Here is a 12,876-nt window from a genome sequence, read left to right on the forward strand (position 1 = left end):
AAAACAGCAAATACAGAGGATTGTCGAGCCTACTTGGTATAACGCTAATCTACTGAATTTAAGGTATCAAACTAAATGTTCCTGCTGTCTGAAAGTGTGTTTTTGTCCTCTCAGTGCCCCTGGCAGCAGTGAAAAGCATGAATGTTTATGATGAGACCTCAACCACGATGAGGGTGAGATGGGAGGAGGCGGACGGTGCCACAGGCTACATGCTTCTATACAAATCCATCAACGCCACCGAGCCCCAGCTGGAGAATGAGGTAAAGTAGCCTTCAAATGCAACTTGAGATGTTGTTCATTGACAGACATCTGCTTAGACACCAGTGATTAAGTTTTATGATATTCTAGGATCTTTTGTATCAAGTAACCACCAAGGTAATAGAGGAGGCGGTAGCTCTGCCTACGTTTGATCACTAACCCACATTATGAGGACTCAGTTACATTATGGGGACTGACCTAAGGGACAAAATACTGGTCCCCCCTCATAAACCGTATGTTAACACTTTTTTGTTTTTAGCTAAGGTTAGGGTAAGGGCAATGTTTCCCATGTTCAAAATATAGAGAAAAAAACAAGCTAACTGCTTGTTGCTAACTGCTTGGCTTACATCTGTTCCCTCACTCACATTATAGAGACTCACCTAACTTTCAGGGACAAAAGGCCTTACCGTCAGACAGCCCTTCCCAACAGTCTATAACTTTCTTGTCAAAGCCACCAGACTCCTTTAACAAAAACAGTCATTTTACTTCACAGGAGTTGCCTCAAACCGCAGCAACTAATGTTAGTTTGAAGGAGGCGTTCGACCTGCAGCTCCTGTGTTCTAAGATGTAAAATTACTGTTTTTGTCAAAGGAGTTGGGTGTCTTTGAAGAGAGCATAGATCAAAATAAATAATTCAGTTTCCTGTCAGAAAGGGCTGTCTGACAGGAAAGTAAACCGGTGAGAATATTCTCAAATATAAAATAAACTTAAACTGAAAATATATTTGCGTATGACAACCACCGTCTCCTGTAGGTAATGCACTTAGTATATTTTCATACAACCCCACTTCAAAATACCTGAACTATGTCTTTAGGGCATAGACTTACAACCCTGTAGCTCAGCTAACAAAACATTAGCAGGGCTAAACTACTGGCAATCCAGCACCAGCTAACAGGACACGCAGCTAACATGTTTATTGTTTTAGGTAGTTATTTTAGTTAGCTACTGGCAAACCGACGTCAGCTAAGTATGCACAAAGCAAACTTAGGCAAACAAAAAAATCAATTAAACATAAGAAACACACACACATCTTAATTTGTGTGCTCAGCATTTCCACATTGATTTTATAAGAGCGGGCTTCTGCTCGCGCCCCCTTACTGCTTCCAGATGGCAATGCGAGGAGTGCTTCACAGAAGGGGAAGTGGACTTTAGCAGCGTGGCTCAGGCCAGGCCTACAAAAAGCCGAGCCTGCAGACACACTGGGTAATGGGAAGGATTAGCTCATGGCGTGAAGTCATCAGGATGATATAAACAGAACAGATGCTGCACGAGTGGAACTGAACGCCTCCGTGCTGTTAACCCTCGTATGCAATTATCTAACAGAGGAAAATGTAAGGATGATTTAATGTACAGCGAGGTGGAAAATATGAGCCTGAACTGTGAATCAGTGAAGCATTGGATTATTTATCAACATTAATCATTTGACATGAAATACTGATTAAAATGATTTAATAGTTTTTAATGTGATTTGGAAAATGGACAATAATGTAAAGTACATGGCCAAAAGTATGTGGACACCAAAAAACATTGGCTTCCACTTATCTGGTTTTAGTCTTTCCACCAGACTTAACTGGGGATATTGATAATCATATTGTTATATACAGTGTCAATTGTCAATATACATGATCTTTTTTATTTCTATTTATAAAATACAAAAAAACTGTAAAATTGCAGATGTGTTCCTTACAGTGTACATATTTAGCATTATTATGAAATGTTCAGTTTGTGTAAAAGCTCTAGAAGACATCAAACACTTTCTTAATGGCCCCTCTTCTCCTCTATCTCCCCCTCACTCCTCTCTCTCTTCTCTTGTGGCCTCCCCTTGGATCCCTCTGCAGGTGCGTGTTGGAGGAGGTGTGACTACCGTCCAGCTGGTGAAGCTGATACCAAACACACAGTACTCCATCACACTCTACGCCCTGTATGGAGAAGCTGCCAGCGACCCTCTGGAGGGGAAAGGAGTCACACGTATGTGATGTAAAACTAATTCTATACTGTACATTACAGTTGAGTTTTAGCTTTAAAGAACCACAGATTTACTGGAAAAGCAACGTTAGACTGAAATTTAGTTTGAAACACAGATGACAAGTTTTCATGGTGGAAAAAAATGCCCACATAAACTCATTAAAACCGCTCCTGTAGCATAATCCTTGCTGTCCACATGAGTGACAAATTAAAGGAAAAACAAATAAAAATGTCCTGCAAAGCCTCTAGAGCAGCTTCAGTCATTCTCTACAGGATGGATGAGCACCATTCTTCCAAAACATGTTCCCTATTTGGTGTTTTGATGATGGTGGTGGAAAGCGCTGTTTAACACGTCGCTCGAAAAACTCAAATAGATGTTTGGCTTGGTTGAAACTAATGAGCCCCAGACCAAAAGTACACATGTATATGAAGGCCATAGCTTAGTTTCTCTGTCCTGTGTGGAATAAAATGGTTACTTGCGATGTATGCAAACATTAAAATGAGTACTAACTGCTCTAGCTACAATATACATCTGCCTCAGTAAGAAACTTTTTGAACAGTCTAGCCTGGAGTGCCACCCACACTTTTCTCAATAATTCAAATGACTAAAATAAAAATAAACAGCTTTGTGAAGGTACTCCATCTTCCTACCTAGCTAGCTAACTACATCCACGAAAAAAAGCAACAGAAAAATGGTGGAAAGAAACAACAATAAGAAACAACATACTTCTTCAACCTTTGCAGCTTCTGTGTCGAATGTAAAACGACATTGGCGGTACGATCAAAGCTTTTATAAACCCGTCCCAACATAATCTGTCATTGTGAGAACTCAACATACACAGACGTGGCTTTCTATACAGTCAACATTGGCTGTAATATATATATATATGACTTTGTTAAAGAAATAAGTCATTTTCAAGAAATTTTAGAAGGTATTTGAAAACATCATTTAAAAAATGAAATATTTGAAAATAAGTATCATGTTCACTGTATTAAGTTTCCAAGAAACTTACAATAAAATGTAACTTTTTTTTATTAGAAAAGATTTTAGGAAAGGTAAGAACTTTTACAGAATTTATCTGAGGTTTACTTTCATGTCAGCAGTTATTTTATAAGAGCTGGATCACGTCTCTCACATGCTGGAGTTTAAATTTTGGATTGAGAGCTTATAGATAGAAAACAGATGCACTGAAAAACAGAATATCCAAGCTGCTCTGTCTGTTTTTCAGCTATTCGGTAAGTTTTGGCCCCATCACATCCGTCAGCATCTTTCAACTTCTTCACAGAAGTATTGATAGTGATGCTGGGCTCATAAATGTTTTTATACTTAAGTCAGGATGTGTTTTTGATGGATGTCCTTTCCTTGTCCTCCCTCAGTGCCTTTGCCTCCTGCTGGAGTCCTAAGAATCACTGATGTTACTCACAGCACCATGAGGCTCAACTGGGACGCCGCCCCTGGAGCTGTCCGCAAGTACATAATCACCTACAAACCGGAGGAGGGAGACCTGAAAGAGGTAAAACTGAGGTTTTGTCTTTCAGTGTTACCTCAAGTGCAGGATTACCTTGTTAAAATGCACTGAATATCCTGGATTAAATGTTCCGTTGAGGAAGAGTGAGGAACAAACTACAGATGTTAGAAATTAAATATTAGTCATTAATTACACATTTTTACATCCATTTAGCTTTAAAAGTGCAGTAGGGGTAGATTAGTCTGGTTCCAGCTTCTTAAATACAAGCATTTGCTGCTTTTCTCTCTTTTATATCACTGTAAACTGAATATCGTTGGGTTTTGGACTGTTTGTAAGACAGAAACGTAAAGATTAAACTTGGGGCTCTAACCTGATCAATATTTTTCACAATTTTATGACATTTTATAAACTGAACAATCAGAGAAAATAACCGCTATTGATCAATATTGAAAATAATTGTTGGTTGCAGCTGAATTGGTGACTAATAACCATTAAAAACTTGTTTCGATACCGCCTCAGAAAATGCAGTAACAGGTGTCTATGCACCGATCTGATACCACATAATTTATTGGCCCTGAATTAGCACCCTGCTACTTCCCTGCAGTGTCCCGTTCGCCATTTTGTTTGCCAGGAATTTGAAGTCAAGACCAGCATTTGATTTTCTGCCTAAACCTGATCCTACCTGTCGAGGCCAAAAACTGCTGTCGTAGGTCGGATTGGGGTCAAGCTCGGACAGAATTAGCTGCCCGATGAAAGCTTTACCCTCCCTCCTCTGACTCTGACAAAGGGTTGAACCTGAGCTAGGCCATACAACAATGATAGCAATCATACAGATTTATATGCAGTATACGCTTGTTAACACACACGTATCGGAATCAGAAGGTAAGAAATAATATCGGAACGTCTCTATTAAAAAGCTAATTGAGCCAAACATCGTTCAATACATCAGAGTCTAATGGGGCGTAAAGAAAGACTCCATTTTGGCATCATATACTCCATTTGCTTTTATTGGGCATCTGTTTTCCTTTTTTTCTTTACTTTTTTGCAAGAAAGTATTTAGATTGTGTTTGTTTTGGAGTCTGTGAACCCCTCGCAGCCTCCTCCTTTGTCCTTGTAGTGCAGTTTAAACACTCTCCAACTCTGACAGCCCCGTCTAATAGTCAAAATAAGTTTCATGTGTACGGCCATGATGTACAGTCGTGACCTTTTCTATTGGCAGGTATCAGTTGTTACTCCCTCACAGTGGCTGCGAGACTCGTTTGAAAATGCCCGTATTGTTTGTAAGGTCATTCAGAGGCGGCTTCGAACAATAAAACCTCACAGAGAGCTTCATAAGGGTGAAGTTTTAGTCAGCGGCGATATCGTCATTCTGGGAAAATGACCAAGCAAGGACCAAGTCAAGAGTTACAGCCGGACTCGGAGCAGAGCAGCAGCTCCCCTTTGTTGGCTGATCTTTATGAGAAAAGCAGTCTGCTGGCAGAGCGGTGCTGGCTCAGGCCAGCAGCCCAGCCTGACTGGATCATCCCAGCACCGCTCCGTCCTCATAATTTCTCACTTGGATGTCAGCAGAGGACAAACAGTCTGGGTTGAGTCGGCAGCCGAAGGTGCCGTCGGTGGACACCTCCGAGACGTTTCCAGAAAGTTCTGATGGATGACACCCACCAGCTCAACTCCTCTTAAGGATTACAGCTGAAGGCCTCTTGTCTCTGGAGAAGAAGAAGGCCACACAATGGATTATGCCCGCCAAGTTTTTTGTCTCTACTGCTTCTTACTTATCTCCCCACTGAAATGGAAAAGTTGACAGAGACATATCTCAGAGTTTTAAACAACAGAGCTTTGCCCTGATATTCAATACAGTTTATTTATGGCTTCTTTTCTTGGTGAATATATTCATTTCATATAAAACTTTAAAATAGTCTCTATAAAAACCCTCTGAATTATCTAACTTCAGCTTCAGATTTTGTTTCAAACAAATAAAAAAGACATTATTACACATAGGCTTATGTTAGGACTGTAAAGGGTTGATAACATGGCCACTTTTCTGTTTTAAATATCATGAGCAAGCTAATAAGTGAGGAGGTGTAAAGTTCACCACATGATGTCGTCCAGGATGAAGTACGTTTCAGAAGCCTCGGATACGAGTTTTAAATTCCTGACAAATGTTAAGCTGTGTCAAATGTTGCCAAAAACAGAAATAAAATCTCCTGTAAGTAAGTATGACCTCTTGGAGAAACTGTTTTCTAATAAATCTGACTCAGTATTCTTCAGACATTGGCTGCCACTGTGTGTTTTTATGCAGATTAAGTACATTTCAAATGATTAGAGGATTGTTCTGTGAGTTATTTTTAGTTACTGATCATTTTTATTTTTTATTTTTAGGTTGAAGTCAACGGTGACATCACCACCCTGGACCTGTCCAGCCTCATCTCACAGACTGAGTACGATGTGGCTGTCACTCCGGTCTACGACGATGGACCTGGAACCCCAATGCTCGGATCCGCAATCACAGGTCTGCATTTAATTTTTTTTCTTTTGCTCACCTTTTTCTGTTTAAGCGACATCCTCTTATGCATTCACACCTCAGAGTTGCTCAGCGGGAGCACAACAGCTCCACTGGGCGTTGTATAATGGCTCCCCAGCACAGTTTAAAGGAGGTCCATCTGTTTCTGATCCCAGTTTGCCAACACATATTTGTTTCACTTGTGTCTGCATCTTATTTTCTACCATTCCATCCGCATGTATAGATCAAAGGATAATGTCCACATCTAGATGTAGACTCTTAAACACTTACATACATTGATTAGACAATAAATCTCAGTAACATTGTTGACAGTGAGGTCTGTGGATTGTTAGTGTACTTTTACTTGAATTCCATTGACCTCCATTGTGCTGAAAAGCAATCTATATAGCTAGATACCACCAGGGATTAGTGAGAAAATGCTCTGAATTTACTCTTTAATTATATGAAACTGCATCAATCTGACAACCCCTCTCCAGTACCTGAGCAGTACATGTACTTTAGAGGTGCGTTCAATGTCTGTAGGGGTGATGAGGTCTGTATTAACTTCACTTCCCCTCCTGGACTTAAAACAGCCTCCAGAGGGGCTGGACTCTCTGTGCACCATTAAATCTGTGTGTGTGTGATCATTTACTGCGCTGGCTCTGGTTATCATTAATCCCAGGTGAACTGTGGAAAAACTTCAGCACTTAAACACACACACACACAAACACACACACACACGCACATTTGTAGATCCATACTTGCGAGGACCCCATTAAAATCGACAGCACGTTATCCTGGAATCAAACGACCATTTGCACTTAGGAATGATTAGTATTTTCGAAGCACTGTGCACCACGGGAAGGCAAAACGTGATATTGACTTGGTGCAACTGCAGGAGAGAGTGTTTGTTGTTGGAGCAGTGGCCATTTGTTTTTGGGTCAGACAAACAGGCTTTCGTTCCAGTGGGACTTCTTTCACATTGTTGGGGTTTTGGAATAATGGAAACAATAGCATGGCACCGCTTCCAGACCTCTCAATGATTGGCCATATTTCAAATTTGTTTGGTGTTTATCTTTGCCTGGTTGTAGAAACAATCAGCCAATCAGAGCTTTGTAGGCAGGATTAATAATGAGGATGTCAGCTTCCAACATGGCAACCCAGCTACATTCACAAGGGCGTAACCAGGGATGAGTTTAAATAAGTGAGATTATAGAAAAAAAAAACATTTAACTGATATTGCTTTGATTAAGTTAACTGCTCCTCACCTGAACATCTGGGAAGTCATCATTGGAAACTGTTTGTAAACCAGTCAAATCAGCAGACCATATAACTTCATATGAGGCGAGCAAACACCAAAAAACGTCTTTTCCTTTGAGAAAAGCCTTCAGTGCCGTTCTTTGTTCTTCTTTCAAAAATACTTCACTTCTGCTGCTAGCATCAGCTAAGGCCCATAGCTCATGCGTAGCTCATCCAGTAGTTTCTACTATGGTCTAGACACAGGCGTGTAGCTTGACCTTCCTCCCTCTTGTTTCTCATTGTGTGTGAACAGATGTTGTTCCTGCCCCCAAGAACCTGCAGTTCTCTGAGGTGACCCAGACCTCGTTCAGAGCCACCTGGGAGCACGGAGCCCCGGACGTGGCCCTCTACCGCATTGGCTGGACCAAGAAGGGAGACTCCAACTTCCAGTTTGTAAGTTAGCCTCTATGGGATGGGATTGCTTCCTAAATCAGCTTTCTATTAGTCTGTATTTGATGGCAGCCCTTTGAAGGCTAAATCAAGACCAAAAGAGTTTTGTTAAGGACCCCAAAAAAAATAAAATTATATTTTATCTTCATTGGATTATGGCGGCTGAACCCACCTTTAACTAGTCAACTAATCAGTGGATGGAAGTTTAACTAAATAACTACTGCATAACAATAACTTTATACACAGGTGGATACTCTTAAAGAGTTTTCTAATTCAGGGGAAAAAGCTGAGGTGGTCTCCAAAAAGTTTTATTTGAGAGGTTGGAAATCAGCACGTACTGCTGGCTTAGACAAAGACATCTGGCATGTTGACTTGTATCCAGATTGTATCTGGATTTGTTTTGTACATTTCTATTTGTTATCAAAAAAGCATCTTCAACAGCTGGATAAACAACCCAGTCAAGTGCTTTCTCTTCAAATATGCAAATTAGTTTTGCTTGGACTGCATCGCCTGTCTGCAGTGACACCAAACATCTGGTTTGAGTGGCCTCCTCCATACAGAATCCAACCAATGGCAACGGTTTTTGCCTGTAGCCTCACTGTATTTCCTCTGATTAAAGCTGGAGCCTGAACTCCAATTCAGCAGTGCAGCTCTGAGTTCAGGTTAAGAGCATTAAAGCGCACCTGCCTGATTTTAGTTAAACAGTCCACCTTCCTGTAAGAGTCCTGTCTCTCTAACATGTGGAACCGCTCTCCAAAGAGTGTCGATTAAGTTAGGGTTATGAAACTGGACATGGTTTTGTTTAAATTAAAACATAAACAGTCATGCTGTAGAAGTGTCACTTAAGATTTTTCTTATTACTTAAGTAAAAAATAAAATCACAAGAATGATCCACTGTGGTTTCACAGATCCCTTAAACTGACATGGCTCACAAAGCTTAGTTATTGTGTCCGCCAAGACTTTAGTGAAAGCATCCAGTTTAGCTGAAGCGATAATAATGCTCTCTTTGTTTTCTTCTAGTTATACTTTGGCCCTCCAAGGTTGTTTTTGGGCCCACTTTTGCCTCCCCACCCAACATACATTTCAGCACAAACTTTTGTGAATGAAATCTATGTCCTGTTGTTAATTACAGTCTCAGTTTATATCTGAATTTCACATTGTTAGACCATGGAAAAACTGCAAAATGCTTCCTGTCTTGGGTTGGGTTTAAATTAAATACACTTTGAGGATAAATCTGTGGAAATAAATTGATGTCACAGTTTCTACAGTGTGGTTGGACGCCTACAGAGGCCGTGAGAAATTTTACTAACTTATAAGGAACATTACGAAGGCCAAAAAACGAAGAAAAAAATACTGGACAAGCCCCCATTTGTTACAACAAAAACTAAATGACAAAAAAAAATCAACTGGATGAGTGAAGATGTATTGTATGGATGCTGTTTGTCAGGGTTCCAACACGTCCTGGAAAATCGGAAAATGTAGAAATCTGGATACATTGTTTGTAGCAGCGCAGTGTGACAGAACCAGGCGTAAAGCAGAATGACATTTTTTTTAAATACTCCCTCTTTATTTCAGCCATGTCATTCAGTCTAGCTGATTAAGCCTCCTAATAGGCCTTTTTTACAGCAGCCATTTTGACATGAAATAGTAGGGTAAACACAGGTGTTAAAAGTTTGTTCCATTAAGGTCAGCGAGCCGCTGTTGTGTCTATTGGCTCACTGGAAAGTCCCTGCTACACTAAATGGAACAGACCTTTAATTAATATCATTTGTATCACCTGTGTTTCCCCTACTATTTCATGTCAAATTTGCTGCTGTGAAAAAGGCCCTGGAGATAAAAACAGCAAGTATAGAAGCCATCACTTCAGGATTGTGACCTGTTCACACTGGAATCTGATATGAGCCACATTTAATAAGAAAAAATCAGATATGAGCAGTAAATCAGAACTGAACGTCAAGGTTTGCAATGTAGCCTAAGGCTCTTCTCCGACAAACAGTACAAGTTTGAAGCTTGCTGTTTCATATTTTACTGCCCATAATGTTAGACAGGTAACCTCTGTAAACTGTAGTTTAATGAGCAACTTGCTTTTGGCGCCTTCTGAACACGTTTTTAATTATATCTTTGAAACCTTTGGAAGTGAGGAGATTCCACAAAGTGTACACAGACAATGGCACAATAACGCACTCCAAAGTGTCTTGATTTATAAATTATAATAAGCTTTGGCTAATGAACTGATTTCGATTCTGCCTGTACTCCTTCTCTAATTATTGCTGGGGATTTCTTACTTGTTAATATGACTAAAAAAGCCATTCGGGCAAACAAAGGTAATTCAGTTACACAACGCTGCGATGGCTCCACACAGACATTTTCCTTGCCGTTGACATTCTTGTCCTCTTTCTGTCTCACTCACCAGGCCATCCTGAATAGCGATGAGACCTCCCACGTTCTGCAGAACTTGGACCCAGACACCGAATACTCTGTCACTGTCACGGCCATCTACCCCGACGAGTCGGAGAGCGAGGACCTGCTGGGAGACGAGCGTACATGTAAGCAAGCCGTTCGTCGTCCCCGCCAGCTCCCGAAAGACAACCAACACATTTTACACTCACAGTTGTAACTGACATTAAAGTAATAACATTGTTGTTTTCTCAACGTCTCTTTCTAGTGTTAAAGGCTCCGGAGGGTATGTCATATGAGAAGGACAGGTTCCTTTTTATTGTAATGTCATTGATCCTGTGTTGAGTGGTTAAATGGACCATAAAGGACAGTGCTGATGGAAGCATACATTTTTCTTTTTTTAACTGCATGTATTTGCATTTCAGTGCTTCACTGTGCGTTCACACCACAAGCAATTTGAGTCAGCTGATGGACATTTTCATTAATCACAGCTGCCTTTTTTCCTTTTTATTGTCAGAGAAGCTAAGCTACTTTGTTATAGCTGAATAAGGAATTTTATACCATGAAGACAGACAACACTTGAATCTGTTTGTACATCCAGACACCTCAAATATAGTTTTACTGAGCAATTTATCCACTATTTTGAATTAGTGCAAAGCCTAAGTTGCAAACCCTTAAAATTACCTGACAGATAAAGCAAAGCAAGTCACCAATCAAACATTTGCTAAAAGAAGGCAAATTTCAATTTCTCTGTTTTACTTTATTTTTTTAATGTATTTTTTACTGATTCCTGATATAGAAAATAATGAACTTGATAGAGGACTGGACTTGGTTGTCTCCTGTTCTATTATTTCTACTATAAAACATTTATTTCCAGATTAATGTTCTGTCTTATTTTGACATTATTCTGAACATTATGATTCTGATGATAACATCACATGGCATAAACAAACATACATTCTAAAAATCAACATTTTATGCTTTACAGTAGATATTTAGTAGGTTGTGGTGTGAACGTAGATTCAGAGCTTTAAATGCAAAAAGTGTGTAAGTTGACCTGTAACATGTCATCCTCCACAGAGCTCCATCCATGTGAATGATTCCACTGTCAGTCATTTTGTTTTTTGTCCTTTCACCATTTTTCACCATTTTGTCATTATAACATTTCTGTTGTCAAAGTTTCATTCATCTCACATCGTAACGTCATTTTATCATCACGTCATCCTTCATCAGTGTTCATCAAATTAATGTTGTCGCATGTTGTTGCATTATTGTACATTATTGTTTCTGCTGTGCGGTTGGGGTCAGTGGACTTCTAATTCAACTAAATCAGCAAAAAGATTTAATTCACGACTCAGGAACTTAAAAAACTTTATTAGACTTAGAAATGTGTTATAGTGATTCCTAATTTTATTTGTTATAATTCCAAATTTTGATATAGAGATTGTCACAATATATTTGGTACAACAACAAAATATGTTATAGTGTCCCCTCACATTATTTATGTTGGAATCACAGAGTTCTCCCTAATTTTATTTTGTAATAAACCCTAAATTTTATTTAGTTATATTCTAAAGTGTGTTATTCAACCCCAAAAATGTATTTTCTCAACCCTAAATTTATTTTTGAATACATTTATTTATTCAAATTAGCTATTGTGCCCCCACAACCACCAAAATTGTTACAATCCTAAAAGTAGTTGCCCACAAATCCCAATAACTGTTTTGAATGAGAAGTTACCAAACTCCAGCCCCGCTCTGAACAGCTTCATTGACCAAACGGCCGCTCCTGTTTTGAACCTTATCACCCCGCTGCTTTCATCCTAAAATTGACCCTTCCAGCTTTTTGTGACCTGCGGGATTGTGGGAGCATCACCATTACTGCCATCATTGTCCTCACCATCATCATCATCGCAAATCAAACACAGGACGCACTGATTTTTTTGTTCGTCTCACTGGGTTTATCTGTGTGCTCCCAGTGCCTCCCGAGCCTCCTCGAAACCTGAGGGTTTTCAACGCCACCACCTCCACTCTGACTGTGAAGTGGGACCCCGCCCCCGGCCCTGTCCAGAACTACAAGATCATTTACAAGCCTGTTGCTGGAGGCGAGGCTCTAACAGTAAGTTCACTGCTCATTTTACAGAATTTAAAACCAGTGTGAACCTGAGTCCTCACCCATTGGTTTGTGGAGTACCGTTTGGAAGCCTCAAGGTTGGCATTATGGTCGTCGCAATATTGTTTTTTGCAGCCAGCAGAGGTGACGTACAGCGAGTTGAGCTGCTCTCAATGGCTGCGCAGTTTAGACTCGACTTTTACTCTAAATGGGATCATAATAGAGTTTGAGACCATAAAGGAAACTGTTTACTGAGCTCATAAATCAAGTGAGAAGTCGGCTCATTCTTCATAAGACTGCATGGTATCAGCCTTTTATTGCAGCCAATGGAGCTCCCCATTGGCTGCTGAGTGGCCATTATACAGAATGCAGGTTTAATTGGCATTGGCTTCTCTTCTCAGACTTGGAAGCTCTGTCCATTATATATACTGTCAGTGTTTTAAAAAAAAACACCAAGCCACATTTTTTAAAGTATATTTTTTTCAG

General features: G+C 39.9%; 1 protein-coding gene across 4 annotated transcripts in view; it reads left to right on the plus strand.

The window, feature by feature from the left end:
- Positions 1–12,876, plus strand: part of col12a1b (collagen, type XII, alpha 1b) — a 136,562-nt gene that overhangs the window by 49,291 nt on the left and 74,395 nt on the right. For 3 of the 4 annotated variants that reach the window (XM_035678794.1, XM_035678796.1, XM_035678793.1), the window contains exons 23-30: positions 115–260; positions 2,097–2,226; positions 3,601–3,737; positions 6,072–6,201; positions 7,745–7,884; positions 10,295–10,427; positions 10,547–10,564; positions 12,257–12,396. In XM_035678794.1, coding sequence (XP_035534687.1) covers positions 115–260; positions 2,097–2,226; positions 3,601–3,737; positions 6,072–6,201; positions 7,745–7,884; positions 10,295–10,427; positions 10,547–10,564; positions 12,257–12,396 — 974 coding nt within the window. The remainder of the gene's footprint in view (positions 1–114; positions 261–2,096; positions 2,227–3,600; positions 3,738–6,071; positions 6,202–7,744; positions 7,885–10,294; positions 10,428–10,546; positions 10,565–12,256; positions 12,397–12,876) is intronic. The other variant, XM_035678795.1, reaches the window with a different exon arrangement.

This window comes from Morone saxatilis, unplaced genomic scaffold (genome assembly GCF_004916995.1).
Source record: "Morone saxatilis isolate NCDOM2014 unplaced genomic scaffold, NCSU_SB_2.0 Contig7, whole genome shotgun sequence".
In the NCBI taxonomy this organism is placed as follows: Eukaryota; Metazoa; Chordata; class Actinopteri; family Moronidae; genus Morone; species Morone saxatilis.